At 40.8% G+C, this 14,720-nt stretch overlaps 4 protein-coding genes across 6 annotated transcripts; 1 reads left to right on the top strand and 3 right to left on the bottom strand.

Annotated features, from left to right (window-relative positions):
• Window positions 1-978: 978 nt before the first annotated feature.
• On the bottom strand, window positions 979-4,392 carry lin37 (lin-37 DREAM MuvB core complex component). Its single transcript, XM_076737746.1, has 9 exons — window positions 3,898-4,392; window positions 3,625-3,700; window positions 3,487-3,537; window positions 3,354-3,383; window positions 3,026-3,111; window positions 2,751-2,911; window positions 1,838-1,969; window positions 1,604-1,677; window positions 979-1,392 (listed from the first exon to the last, which is right to left on the bottom strand). The coding sequence occupies exons 1-9, from the start codon at window positions 3,929-3,931 to the stop codon at window positions 1,305-1,307; spliced, it is 732 nt and encodes a 243-aa protein (XP_076593861.1). The 5' UTR covers window positions 3,932-4,392; the 3' UTR covers window positions 979-1,304.
• Window positions 4,345-9,340, top strand: proser3 (proline and serine rich 3). Of its 2 annotated transcripts, none has more exons than XM_076737744.1 (13): window positions 4,345-4,935; window positions 5,025-5,133; window positions 5,240-5,514; window positions 5,727-5,878; window positions 5,989-6,092; window positions 6,688-6,773; window positions 6,853-6,986; window positions 7,232-7,386; window positions 7,484-7,986; window positions 8,071-8,260; window positions 8,514-8,664; window positions 8,942-9,023; window positions 9,199-9,340. In XM_076737744.1, exons 1-13 carry the CDS (start codon window positions 4,925-4,927, stop codon window positions 9,269-9,271), a joined length of 2,025 nt encoding a protein of 674 aa, XP_076593859.1. In that variant the 5' UTR covers window positions 4,345-4,924; the 3' UTR covers window positions 9,272-9,340. The 2 variants fall into 2 exon arrangements, with proteins under 2 accessions (XP_076593859.1, XP_076593858.1); XM_076737743.1 differs by having other exon boundaries at window positions 7,178-7,386.
• On the bottom strand, window positions 9,268-10,779 carry hspb6 (heat shock protein, alpha-crystallin-related, b6). 2 transcript variants are annotated; one of them, XM_076737747.1, is made up of 3 exons: window positions 10,447-10,779; window positions 9,952-10,074; window positions 9,268-9,850 (listed from the first exon to the last, which is right to left on the bottom strand). In XM_076737747.1, the coding sequence occupies exons 1-3, from the start codon at window positions 10,600-10,602 to the stop codon at window positions 9,692-9,694; spliced, it is 438 nt and encodes a 145-aa protein (XP_076593862.1). In that variant the 5' UTR covers window positions 10,603-10,779; the 3' UTR covers window positions 9,268-9,691. The 2 variants fall into 2 exon arrangements, with proteins under 2 accessions (XP_076593862.1, XP_076593863.1); XM_076737748.1 differs by having other exon boundaries at window positions 9,268-9,847.
• Window positions 10,780-12,209: 1,430 nt separating this feature from the next.
• Window positions 12,210-14,187, bottom strand: psenen (presenilin enhancer, gamma-secretase subunit). The gene is made up of 4 exons (XM_076737359.1): window positions 14,069-14,187; window positions 13,569-13,650; window positions 13,177-13,281; window positions 12,210-12,832 (listed from the first exon to the last, which is right to left on the bottom strand). The coding sequence occupies exons 2-4, from the start codon at window positions 13,627-13,629 to the stop codon at window positions 12,693-12,695; spliced, it is 306 nt and encodes a 101-aa protein (XP_076593474.1). The 5' UTR covers window positions 13,630-13,650; window positions 14,069-14,187; the 3' UTR covers window positions 12,210-12,692.
• Window positions 14,188-14,720: the final 533 nt, after the last annotated feature.

Genomic DNA, 14,720 nt, shown 5'->3' with positions numbered 1-14,720 from the left:
ACTCAAACCACTTCAGATAAACGCACACCACAAATGTGTCACTTTAAAATGAGGAAATGAAAACACAGCTTGTTGCAGTTGTTGAAAACATATTGATTACTTACCTGTCGCAAACCCTTAACATTGTATGCTATCATACAAGTATTGCAAATTGACTGGAGTTTGTTTTATTAGGTTCCAAGTCATTTACTACATTTTTGCACAGAGGTTACTTTAAATGCTTTCCAGGGGTGTTGCCAAGGGGGGCCACTGCAACCCTGAAACCACCACCAATTACTCACCCTTTTAACGTATGCACAAAAAAGGCTGACTGCTCCACTCTCTGGTGTAGATGGAGAGAAATGCATCACTGTTCTAATGCTTGCTAATCACACTTAACTTCCTGCAACTACTATCAAGTCACCAACGTTACAACAGAGCAGTGGTGCAAGTGTTCAGATTCTTCACCTCATGGTGCAGAAAAACTGTACATTACTGCTGCAGACATGTATGTTGCATTTTACTGCTGTAGATGTTTAAGACTGTGCTAATTTTATCTACTTTACATACTGTCAGGTAGTTTAATCTACAGTGATGCTTCACATTATATAAGATCATCATGTTTGTAGTCCTGTGTGAACCATGGGTGTTTTAAATTACTTTGCTTAAGAAGAAGAATTTTCCCAACACAAAGGAACACTTGCTCCTTGAGTTAATCAGAAAAATTCAAATATAAAAATCACCATAACTTAGTTTTCACTTCACTTGCAATTTTTGGGGCTTCATCTCTGGCTTGGATAGCTGATAAAAAACTTACAAGCTTCTAGTTGCATGCGCAAAGAATGAGTTGCGGTGAATATTTAAATGTTATCAATAGACTACTCTTATGAAGTAGCTAAATCCTCTATGACAAACCTCTTTTAATTTATCTTAGTTGCTATGTTTTCTGATACTTAAGGGTTAAAGTTAAGGAGGCAAATCTGAAAGAAGAGACCACAATGGACTTAAATCAGTCTTGTTAATGCACAAGTCACAGTGTATCTGGAAAAATACTACTGGTGAGCGAGTTAATATATTCAGACATCTACACAGAATTTTATGAATAAAAACAGTTCCACATCACAAAAATTACAACAAATTGATACATCCTTCGAAATATTATTTTTCTGCAAAGCATAGTACGTATGACCTGTTTAAGGCTCAAGGGTCTGTTCATGCTTTCCTTTCAGTCTGTAGTTGGCAGGCGCATTCAAGCATTTACTGCTACGCCACGGCGGTTTTCCAAACGCATCGAGTCCGTTCTGTGGCGGAGAGCTACGAGCCAGTTAGTGATCATAGAGCTCCTTCATCTCCTTAAGGACTTTGATACTCTCGCTGTATCTTAACTGGTTCTTGTTAGAGCACTCCTTCCATCTGAAAAAAAAAAAAAAGACCAAGAGGGGTCAGCTCAAGGATCAAGATCTTGTTACAGATTTTGGAGAAACAATGCAGCAGACCACAACAACTTGTCACATTTTGACCCATAAGCACCAAGTGACAACCATAGGCTGACTGGAAATGTGAATGATTCTTTTCAACCACAACAACAAAAAAGAAATAAAGTTGCTTAACATGAAAAACATACTTTTGCCTTATCTTTTTCCAGCGTTCCATGTGGTCGCTTATGAGAGGACTGGACACAGCAACAGAATCTGCTAACTGTGAAAAGAATAAATGTTGAGATTTAGTTTGCCATTGTTCATTAGTTAACTTCAGAACACATTCATTTAATCTAATACCAGTAATAGATGTGTGCCATTCAATTTTACTATACGAGTAAAACACCATTGATAATTCTCATGTGAATATTATACAGAACCTTGGTAACAGTGGGTTTTTCAGTCTGTGGGATCCTGAGATTGATGGGTTCACCAGATGTGCTGATTGGACAAGAGGTTGGAGGAGGGAGTCTGTAGACATTCTGACCTTTGCCATTAATCATGTCTGTCACCTGGCAGAAGAAAGACATGTGGAAACACAGTGTAACAGTCATGTAGATAAGATCACTCCTGGGGTTATGATGCCCAAAGACCATGGAATAACGCCCTCTTTAGGGCTAAGAAATTACAAGTGCTTTCTGGGAAGTAAGTACTCTCAAATACTGTTTTCAAATTAGTTTCACTTTTTCAAGGACAATTTTTTGCAAAATTACAGACCATACCAATGATAAAGATTCAGATGGTGTCAGTTAAAACAAACAAACAAACAAAATCCAAACACAAAAAAACTTTTCCTTACTTCTCACTGGTGGTTTAGTCATGCAATTATGCAGTATGAGTTTTCTTTGCAATGATTCTGAGATATCTAGTGCTGAGACATCTACAAACAGGGCTGGCCGATAACACAATCTCGATTAGGGATCATGCTAAAATGGTTTTCACACAGCTAAAGGAAATAACTGCAACAACAGACAGTCAGTGTGAGGCTTTGGCTTGCACATCACAGTACACATCCATTTCCTACTGCAATGTTTTGCAGTTGTGGACGTGGATTTCCTTTTGAAAAGAGAAAAAACAAAGAGTGGGACCCTGTTGAACAAGCAGAACCCAAACTTGGAGAAACGTGACATAGCATCCCAGTCTACAGTGGATGAGGATTTCACACTTAAGGGAAGATTTACAATGATGTAGAACTTTAAAGCCATGCAGGATTTAGTTTTTGTACTTACTTTGGTTATGTTTGCATATTTTGAATAAAATTTAAATGATCCAACATAACTCGGGGAGCCTCACCTCTTCCTCTACCATGCTGTGAGAGGGGCTTGGGGAAGCAGCTGGCTCTCGAACAGAAGGATTGTTTCTCATCCAGGCACGGCAGATAGGATACAGAGGGGTGCTGGTGTTGAACTGAGCCAGATCCACGCTGCGATCGAACAACTTAATAATATAAGAATCTAGCAAATGGAGAAAAAACAGAAAACAGCAAAATAAGGAAAACGTATGAAAGTGGACAAATCCTATAATGTAATTTCTTGCAGAATTATTTTCAATGTTTGCACCAAGTTTACTTTGTTTATGCTGATTGCTCTCTGGTATGCCCTCATCCATCTCTTTTCGTTTCTTCCTCCGGTGCTGTGGAAATCGAGCTGATGGCCTGGAAAAATCAAAACAATGATGCGCAGTTTATGTGGAGGAAATTTACAAAGGTTATCGCTTTTTAAATGTATTGTGCTGTACAGACATGCAACTTTTGTCAATGTGAAATTTAAAAAAAAAAAAACATTTGGGAGGGGAGGACCATGGAGTAATACTGCTCTCACCCACGACAGTACACAAACAAATGTTATTTATAATTTCTGAGTTACTGGGAACTCTTGTTGAAAAACAGACACTTGCCTTTTTCCAGCAGATGATGGAGACAAATCCCTAGAAATAACAGGTGGAACATGAAATCAGCGCCTGCTAAAATATATCACACATTTTACAAAATTTTACAAATGTATTTGAAATCCAACTCATTGATTCATACTTGCTGAGGGAGTCGGCTGATATTTTTCCAGTATCACCCTCATTCTGCTCCCTGTTCAAAATACAACAGTGTTAGTTTAACTGGAAAGTGGTCACTACAATTAGACAGGTTTCAAATATTAATAACAATTTTACTGACGTTTCATTTTCACGCCTCTCTTCCAGGGCCTTTAACACAACATCCAGTCTGCTGCGTGCACCAGCTCCCTCCAAATCTGCAGAGGTAATCAAAAAAATAAATATTGCATGTAGGTGATATTCTTATACTTCATTACTGAATCTGAGTAGTGACTGTACTGTCAAATACGGTGGGTCAGGATGACTTTTAAATCAAACTCTATGGGGGGCGGAAAACTTAACGTAAAGTACTGCAGGATGTGTTCATTAACATCTTAAGGCAGCAACCTCTCACCTGGCCTTTCAGTCTTGATCTTGACGTGATGCATTATCTCCACTATTCTGTATATTATTTCCAAGGGGGGGGGGGGGGGGACACGAGATGTACAACCACTAGTTCACTGTCGGTAACTGAAATGGCGTTTCTTTAAATTGATAACGGATTGTAACTGACTATACTTTACAACATTAACGACGGTAGCTTGCTAACGTTGACGTTAGCTAGCCGGCTGCGGTTAAGTTAAGTTAGCCACCTTGCTTCTGCGTTAGCAGCAATCGTGGGATAACGTTAAAACAAGATCGCAGGCCTAGCTTTATCTAAGTTTACCTATTAGCAGTTACCTATGGTGGTTTCCATACATCCACTAGAAATATAACGTAGGCTAGCCGTTTTACTATTATTATATCGGACCGTATCGTTTACTAGCTCAAAGTACCATTGCTAACTTAGCTTATTTTTTTACCAACGAATAGCCCTTGCAGACTTTCCTCTTCCGCGCGCTACCGGTTTTCTATCAACTGATTGGCGTTTGTGCGGCGAAGACGGTCTACATGATTGGATAAGATGTATGTCCATCATATTAAACTCGGTGCCCATTGGTTTTCTGTCTGGTAGTAAATAACGATCGGCATAAACAGAGAGTCTTTCCTGTAGTTTCATCGATAATGTTGTATCTGTCAAAAGAGTAAGGTAATTATGTTTTCAGTTAAAATGGTGGACTTGTTGGATGAATAGATCTTCAAAATGCCCGCTGTAGCAGCTTAATTTGCTATCTTACGAACTAGTTCGGTCGGACTAGCGTTTGATTCCATGGTAACTTTCTTTTGTGGACATGCCAAGTGAACTCGGAAGGCCGGTGGGTAATGTGGTCGTGTTGTAAGTTAGTAAGATCGAATTTACACAGTGAACCAAACTGGCCGATTTCTCAATAAATCATTGTCAAAAGCTCATTTCGGACCAGACCACCATAGGACCCTCAGAAATCAGAGCCACACTGAAGCAACCTTGTGTTATGCATCACCTGTGACGTGCTAAAGGTACAATGAGATCCAGGTAAAATCTGTCACGGTAAGACGTCAAGATCACTTTTTTATTCTGCCTTAAACAAAGGTTACAGTAGGTCATAAGTGTTGTTTTTGCAGTGGACCTGTGTTCACGAGGCAGAATCCCTTCCAGCAAGCATCCAGGGAGGGGAGGGCACACTACCACCCATCCAGAAACCAGATCCTGTCAAAGAAAGAGAAAAAAACTGTATGTTTCAAAGTAAACTTTACAGATACTGCAAGATACATCTGATTCTCATTCGTCTTTCCGAAGTCATCGCAAACATGTACGTCACTTTTTTGTTTTTCTGCAGACTTTGAGTCCTGTACGTGCAAAGCAGCGATCCAGTCCACAATTACACACCCAGAGTCCAGAGAGCCGTCGGCTGTTTGACAAACGTGAAAGCTGTTTTGCTGCCGCGGATGCACAGTCTGTTTTTATAGAGTCCTGGCCCTCCAGTGACACTGGATCGTCTCCTGCTAGCACCTCAACCTCATCTGACACAGAGATGCCCAAAGAGTCTGTGAGAGCAGGAAAATCTGCAGTTTCCGCACAGCTAGAGGTTGAGCAGGATTCAGTGTTGGCTAAGTATGCATTATAAGTTTCATACAATCAAACCATACCCTTAAACCGAGCAGGGCCTATGCACAGTCATCCTTTCATAGAACTTAAAAGTTGAAATATGTAAGGTTTGACTAAATGTGACAGTGTTATAGGAACAACGATGCAAAGACTGGAAGGTACAGAAACTGCTCAGTGGAATTGCTACTTATAACCAGCGCTAACCTTCGCTCTCCCAGGTACGTTGAACGCTTTCGCCACGGTCGACCGCAGAGTCGAGAGGAGCGCCAGAAAGCTGATTTTGGCATTGGAGATAAGCGTCTGCCATTTTGGTGGATGTCACCTTCATCTTTACCTCCCAGTTCAACGCCAACTAAAACAACAGACCAAGGTACATTGTCATTTATCGCAAACTTCAGCAAAAATGTATTCATAAATTTCAATGTAGAAAGCAACCCTTGTGGTAAAATCCACCCTGGTGGAATCTTTTCCTCTGAAAAGATGTTCTCCAGCCTCTGAAAGATGACCATGGACCTGCCATTTTCAGTCCAGCTGGACTTCGTCGACGTGACAGATCTCTTTCCCCATGCAGAGGCTCCCTTAGTGTGAGTGCATTTATGAGTTTACTGCCATGATATGTGTGTGTGGGTGTGTATGTATAATATTGTCTTTGCCTACATTAAATAGAAATGATTGGCACATTGGTTGAAGGATAAATTATCTCCCAAATGATTGGCACATTGGTTGAAGGATAAATTACCTCCCAATATATATTTATTTCTTAAAATATCAACATAAGAATAACTACTATTCCATCTTGCTTTTCGTTTTTTGCATATGCTGTTATAAAGGATTATTGGGAATGCCTGCAAAGCAGTGTACAGGACAGACACCTTATTCTGACTAAGTGTGCATGTAAATATTTACACTTCAATGCCACATGTCCAATTGGAAACCTCTGTGTTTACTTAGTGCTGGGGAAGGCATTTTTACAGCCACGTCTGATACGTTCACGACTTGTTCAGCCAGCTTGCACCTCATTGTATTTGTTAGCAGTATAAGGCCAGATTATGCGACTGATTGGATATTGTTTTTACTGAAATGTGGAAATTAAATGATCTAGTTTTAGCCATTTGCACAGTATTATGAGTGCTCTTTGTGTCAATGTAGCAGGATTGAGTGTTTATCCTGTTTTCTCAGATTCTGTCAGACGCCTCCCAGGGTGAGTTCGACGACGCAGAGATACTACAGCTTCAAGAAAAGGCCAACAGACTTCTGCTGAGAGAGTATGATGACCAGCGAGTAGCATTAATGATGAATGAATTCATTACTTCAATCTTGAGTAACTTTTTGTCTTCCTGGCAGTGAAAGCACTCTGAGTGATGGATCTGTACATGTCAGCTCAGAGGGCCTGGGCTGCTCGGATTTCTCTTCTTCAGTCAACATAGATGAGCCGCTGCGAAGACCTTTGGTTCCCAGTTCAATAAAATCGACTTCAGGTAACCCAAGCATGGGGGGGTAATACTCATTTTTTCGATGAAATTTTGTTAGTTCTGTTGTAATTTAAACTTGCTCAACGCTCTTCCTCTTTATGCAACTTGTAGAGGATGACTCTTTTTTTCATGTCCGATACTTTAAACTGTACTGCTGTGTCAGTGTTGTTGTGCAATGTGTTTATTAACACTTCCAGTGAGGGCCTGCTCAGACTCAGTCATTCCCTCTCTGGTGCCCCCCACACGTCCAGAGGAGGACATCTTGTTCCAGTGGCGTTTAAGGAGAAAGATTGAGCAGGCCAGGGAGTGGCCCCAGTCCCTGCAACACTCCAGTCCTCATGGTCCCACATTTAGCTGGCAAGGCCCCACCTCAAGCTACCCCTCAGCCAGCAGACAGGCTTACAAGGTTGGAGTCATAGTGTATTTACTCCAGATTTTTGGTTTGACATTTATTCCAGATGTACAGACTAATTTAAATTTCTCCCTTCTTGCACCATCTGTAGCAACAGCAGAGTACTCAACCTCCTGAATTCTTACAAAAAGCTACACATCCACACATGACTGACCCCCACCCTGAAACCAAAGAAGCCCATGTATCATGTGCCCCAGCTTCAGGTCCACCTCCCTTCCCGGCCTTTGTCGTCTCTGGCTCTTCAGTCTCTCAACCCACCGCTATTGCCCATGTTCCTGCCCACATGCATTTACTCTGTGATGTCTTGCCCTGTCCCACCCAGTCATCGTACGCTAGCAAGCACCAAAGCGTTTCTGAAAGTGTCGATGAGTCTCATACCAAAGTTGTCCGTAAAAAGACCAGAGTCCCCAGAAACTCAATGAATGCCGTCACTGACGAGCCTATTTGTGAACATATGCCATCCCCACCCCCTGCTATAGAAGCAGAGGGGCCTAGTCACCACAAAGGATCTGAGAGGAAGAAGAAAGTGAAGGCCCAGATAGAGGAGTCAGAGAGGAAGGCTGCCATGACTTTCAGAAAAGAAAAGAAATCAAGGTATAGTATTGGAGTAGTGAGACATGCAGACAGTGTAGAACTTCAAGTTTGAATGATTGATATACTTGGTTTTTTTTTTTTCAGATACACGGAGAGGGAACGTGCTGATGTCCCCGGTTCTACAAACAGGAGTTCTTCAAACCAAACAGTTCCCAAAAAGGTCATGCCATGGGCAGATCAGCAGCACCAGAGGGGAAGCCAGGCCTTTTCCAGTGAGAGATGTGCCAGCGATGATGTCCCACCACCTTCTCCGGTCCACAGAGCCTTAGGACAGGTGAGCACATGCAAAGGTTTTGACCCACATCACCAGTTCTCACGTTACTTTCCTTAATGACCTGCATTCACTTGGTTCAATACATGCACCATATGAAGGGAAAAGATTGTTTAAAAATTCTCCATTTACCACAGATCTTGAATGCCATCACCTGTATTTTTTAGATGTCATATCATCATCACCTGATGCTAATGTTAATACGGTCATTAAAAGCTGCATTAACCAGTTTGGGGTTCTCATCGGATCTTGGCAGGTTGTTTCAGAGGTCTTGTTCCCTACGGGGGATTCATCTCCTGCACAAAGGACCCCTGTCTCCAGCCCTGCACCTCCACAATCCTCAGTTCCTCCATGCAATGCACAGAACTCAACAGAGGTCATTTCACAGCTGCTGCAAGAGGCTGAAGGTGAGCTTGTGGCAGCAGAGAGCACCAACCTTTAGCATGAAGTTAATTGTGGAGAATATCTTCTGACCTATGAATAGCTCCCATTCCCAACATTCCAAAACCCTTCAGGTCAAAACCCCTTGAACTTTCTATCTTTTTTTGTGCTTGCAATTTGCACTTGATCCACGTTGAATTTCGCTACATACTGCCTCTGGTGGTTTAAATAATAAAACAATAACTCATGGCTCTCTGTGCACATGCATAGCTCATCACCGTCAACATTTTTTTTCCTTTTCAGATTCAGATGAAAAGGAGTTTGAAGATGATCCTTTGTTACAAGTCCTTCGCAAACAGAGGACATGGGTGAAGGAGCAGATCAGGTAAAATAAAAACTTATAAATAGCTCAGCTGGCCACATTGATTGTCATCATTTATGAAAATAATGTTCATAGAAGGCTGTAAATGTTAAATTGTAGCTCTTACAATGCTATTAGAATGATGTAAACATAGCACCATAAATTCCAGAACAGTAATCTACTGTATTTTTCCTTTTAGTGAAGTGGACTCTATGTTGAATGAACTCCAGGACGAGCAACAGGTTACTTATACACTGACAAAAGGCACTTGATGTAGTCATTTTTTTTTTATTTTATAAAGAAATAAAGTTTATTTTTTGAAGAAGTATTTCCACATTAAAGAGTTTGGATATGTCTGTGTGCATCATTCATCACTATCACAATACAGTGCATTTTACAAAAGTTGCACACACAAAAAAAAGCAGCACTTTGAACTGTGAACGCAGAATATTTACAAAGACTGGTTCCTTGAAACATTACATAAGATTGATGAGCAATAGCAGGACAGTATATACAAACCTCAAGGAGCAGGGAATAATAGAGCAGTGCCAGGAACAGAACAAATGTTTGTTTTGGCACATGGTGAGTGTCGCTGTGACTGTTTATGCTTGTGTGTACATGAAGGCTTCTGTTGCATTTGCTTTCAGAAATGGTGAATATTGCTGAGATTTCAGTGTTTAGCATCAGTGTGATCAGGTCAGGATTCTGGAGTTCTCGCTTTGCAGCATCGGTGCAGATATGATCAGGATGCCATCTGGAGAGACAGCTGACTCCAACGCCATTGTGTGCACTCCCTTTGGGATTCGGTAGCGGCGGTTAAACTGCCGTGTTGTAAACCCTGGACCATCCTTCTAACAAAACAGAGATGACCACAAGTTTAGAGGACAACACAAATCAAACCTATTGTAAATAAACCAAAAAAAATACAGCAGTGTTCCTCCCAGATACCAACCTTTCTCTCTTCATGCTTGCCTTGCACTTCCACAAAGTCTCCTATCACCTTGACTGTGAGGTCCTCTGGGTTGAAGTCCTTTACATCAACTTGAACTACAAAGCCGCTCTCATCACAGTTCACCTAACAACATCAGCAGAAACACTGTGGATTATTATATGAAAATACCAGCAAATAGCAAAAAAAAAAAAAAAAAAAAAAAAAACCCCCAAAACCTCACTTGTCACCAGGCACTTAAAAGATAGCCTGACCAATATTTAAGTGTCAAAGTTCATTCTTGACCTTAATTATAATTTTTTTTTTTTCCTGTTAAAAAAAATGAGAGGACCACTTTTAAGGTTCATAGAGTGGACTCTCAGCCTATTGAACAGGTTACCATCGTAAAAGCCTATCTGGTATCACTGAGTGTTTTGTTTTCATGCACTTCTACTGACAAAAACAATCTACTTTTTAACATTTGCATAACCTAATAAACTTAAACTTAAAATGACCTACCTCTGTAGAGCTGACATGATCAGTCTCCGGAATTAGTAACTTCGGGGACCACTTATATTGTCCATAAGTCCCATTCAGCCGAGGAATAAGAGGCGGCAAAACCTTCTCCCATGGGATACCACCATCAGGCAGAGTGGGTGGCAGGATGAAATCCATTTCGAACGAGTCGACACCGAGTGAGACTACAGAGCACACAACCCTGGTCACAGCTTACCTCTGCGTAAATTCCCTGACCAAATTAGTGCGCACGGTGGACGGGACGGCCCCTGCTTGCGTTCAGTGCTCAGTGAGGTGATGAGCTGGTGCGCCCGCCTGTCTGCCTCCTCGCCCTCTGGCTGCCTGACGTGACGCTGCGTGTTTTTATACTGGAGTTGCATAATGAGTCGGGACTTCACGGCGGGGCACCTTGCTTCTGTTATGTTCTGGACTAATGCGTACCCTTGGGTGTTCAGGCGGAGCCGTGCGGGATAAGAGCGTATTGTTTGGGGAGTGACGCAGCTGTTGCGGGCTTATTGGCAATTAACGTGTTTATTGGCTATTACCAATATTGCGGCGTGCAGTTTATTCCGGGGGATGTGACACCGATGGGAACAGACTGTGCAAGTTGTGAGACCTGTTCTGTGCTTAAGATTTGTTGTTAGGGAAGGTCTATCCAAAAATAAGTTCAAAAGACGATGTTGTTGACCCTGGTGGGCTGATGCCGGACAGACAGTGACAGCAGGGACGTCCCGTACACATGCCAGAGCACGTGTGCTGCCATGAAGCCTCTGTGTCCCCACATCAGTCACCCTCACAGTGGTGGAAGAACTATTCAGATCATCCACTTCAGTTTAACAGTGGGCTTACCTCAATGTTAAAGCACTCACTACAAACCCAGCATTCAGCATCTAAGTACAGATGTCTGATCAGTTCAGTGTACTGGAAGTTATCAAAAGAGAAACTGCTCATAATGCAGAAAATGTGGCCATGTGGGGCTTGTGTTATGGTATATTCTTATTGCTGATGTATTCATGTGTAAACAGCATTGTGATGCTGTGGTTGGCCCGGGTGGAGCTAATTTAAGCTACTTTACATTTTGCTGGTTAGTTTATCTATAACAATGCATCCAGTTTCATCAGATGGTTGAATGCTCTGTGGAGTCAAGTAACTAGCTGTTTAATAACTAGAGAAGTAAAAATTCTGTTTACCTCTGAAGTGTACTGTGTACACACACACACACACACACACATACTGTAAAATACAACAGACTTGGAAACAATGTACAATGTCCATAAAAGGATTCTTTGTAAGTTACTCCCCATAAATCTGTTTTTATGAAATGACTCCCTGCATTGTGAAGAGTACTGATTGAAAAGAGAAAAGAGTGAAAAGAGTACTGATTGTTCTTGGCACACTCGAGTGAAGTCAGCGGCTTATATGGCAGGCACATGGTCCCCCTGTTAGTAATGTTGAACCTGTCATTTAAGCTTTGACTGGAGTGACTAAAAATGGCCCTGATTATGCTATGACTCATATAGGATGATAGGGAAGTGGGGGCATCTGGAGGGATTAAGTTACTGGGTTTCACAACAGGCACCAGTGATTGTCCAGACTTTAGGAGACTTCTGTAATAATAAAAAACATTAGGAGTATTTATGGAGAAAACAGCTCAGATGACTCACTGAGCAAAAAGCTCATACACATTCATAGATCTAAGACGGAGTGATGATCCAAACTTTCTGAGTTGCCATGGGAATACAGAATGTGGAGTAAAAACATTGTAATTTGGAAGCATTATAGATTTTTTTTTTATTATTTGTCATTCATACACAAGTAAAAGTAGTTTTGTGCACAATCACACAAGAACAATAAACATTTTTAAGTCAAGGAAAAAAAAACAACAATCTATTGTCCAATGTCCTCAACAAACCTGAACAAACATCCAGCTTCATCATTAGATACTGTGAGACACGGTCATGACAATTAACATTGTCTGCTATACAAGATTAATGAGCCTAGTCTAAAACCAAAGAACTTTCTGAAATGCTGTAACAAGCATAAAAAAACATGAATTTTCAAATCCTACAGCATTTATCCTTTGAACTCATATGGAATTACTCTGTTAACTTTATCCAGTCATTGAAAATTTGGCTCCAGAGACGAGACAAATCACCAAAGCCTTTCACTGTAGTTAAAAGAAGAAAATTCTTTGGTCCATTATACTGGATCAACAGTTACTTTCAAAAGACCTGTCATCAAAAAATGTCTCAAGGAATGCCCAGAGGAATTGTAAAAGAGAGGTAATCTCCCACCTCCCCCCACTCTGCTCTGAAGTGCTGGAAAATAGTAATCCACGTGGTGAGTACTGCGACCCATAACAGCAACCCCAGTGCTGACCGCTTCACATCTAAATGAAAAACACAAAATAATTACTTGGCATTAAAACAATGGCCTCACTCGCAGACAAACACAGTATATCATATCATGGTCTAGCTTTGCTGAAAGATTTCTTTCAAAGCTCATAAAATTGCTGTTTGGTAGCTTCTCATGTATATGGATACATGAATTCTACTAAATCACTACCCAGCGCAGCATTTAATAAACTGTCTTCAACTAAAAATTTCATCTGTCAGAAAGACAGATGAAATTTTTAGTATACGTAATATGTAATAGTAATATGTATTTAGAAAAAATACATATTTGTGTGAAATAAGGACAGTGATGGGTTAAAGTGTCAATTCCAACACTTACAAGTTTTTATCTGCAGCTGCTCAGTGTAGGCTGGCTTCACAAAGGCCTCCCGAAAAAACCAAACAACGTTGACCAGCCACAGGAATGGGAGAAATGCGAATCCACCTTAGGAAAAAAAAAAGATAAAAAAAACCCCATCATTAATGACAATACTACTGAATTAATATAAAATCTACTTGAAATTTCACACAAGGCCTTGGAGCTATACTGTTAACCCATCCTCTCTCTCACCTAAATGGGACTACATCAGATCATTTTGACACTCACATTTCACTTGTGTAGGCAGCTCTTAGTACTTCTTGTATGTACCCAGAATTTACAAACCAAAGGAAAACTGGATTTAAAAATTGTTGCTTCGGTACTTGTCATAATCAATTCTCGAGTCCTCTCACCTAAATAATATTTTCTGCACAGGCTGAGTTTCTCCTCATTGGGCAGTCGTTCCAGGTTCATCGTGGATATCTGTGCCTATTGCTACAGAAAAGAAGAAGACGAAGAAGAAGAAGAAAAGTTAAAGAGCAGAACCAGTTCGAGACAGAGCAAACCAAAAACATGGAACTTTTGTGACAAAGGTGATGCTGGTTATGTCTACGTTTAAGACACGACCGTCGACCGGCCTGAGCATGCCTTGAGAAAAGACAGCTTATGGAAACGGAATAAAATCAATAAAGCAGCATCCTGGTGCTTGCTGGCCTGGTTTGCGTTGTCATATGACTCGAAATTCACCTCAGGCTAACATTAGCATTTCGACAGCTTAGCAATGTAACATTGGGTTGGTCAGACTCCACAAACACCCGTAGCAGTTTCTTACATCGGTCTCCAGATTCTGGGCGAAGTCAATTTCTAATAATTCTATGGGACACCAAAGTTGTACATTGATGTGATAATTTACCTGATCTCTTTAAGGCCAAAAAGTCAGACAACAGTCGCAAACACACCAAATAATAAAAAATCAAACAACACTTCCTCCTTCTTCTTCTGCTGAAATGCGTTCTTCTTCGTCTTTCTTCTTTGTTTGTTACAGTATGCACACGCTAACCTATGCTACATACCGCCACCTACTGCACAGGAATTTGTTACATGGGCGGTTAAAGGAAGACCGTATTGAGTACGTCTCATATTGTATGTCCAGTGTGACAAAATAATCTCAGTTAAAACGTCCAGACGATAGTTTCTCGCATGCTTTTAAAGTTTTTCGTAGTCTATGTCACTATCGCGTTTATAACACTTCCTTAGCTAATTTATTTTGCAACACTACATAAAAGGGAATTAGAATCCATCGCTGGCAATTTTTGCATCCTCCTTTTCTTCGTGGAGCTTTTACGTGTGACAGTAAACTGCCAGTTGTTGTATTCCGATGTGTAGAGCCAGGTCATTAAATCATACATGCATTCGAGGCTATTGTGTGTGGGGTGTTATTCAGAGGTCTGGATGTATTATGAGCTTTATTACATATTTAATAATGTGTCTGGAAAATCTCAAACCATTTAACACACCAATATTTATTTATTTGAACAATACAAAAAACAAAACAATTAAAGACA

The sequence above is a fragment of the Chaetodon auriga genome, chromosome 8 (genome assembly GCF_051107435.1).
Source record: "Chaetodon auriga isolate fChaAug3 chromosome 8, fChaAug3.hap1, whole genome shotgun sequence".
NCBI classification, from domain to species: Eukaryota; Metazoa; Chordata; class Actinopteri; order Chaetodontiformes; family Chaetodontidae; genus Chaetodon; species Chaetodon auriga.
The sequence above is the reverse complement of the archived record's forward strand: the minus strand, read 5'-3'. Positions and strand labels throughout refer to the sequence as shown.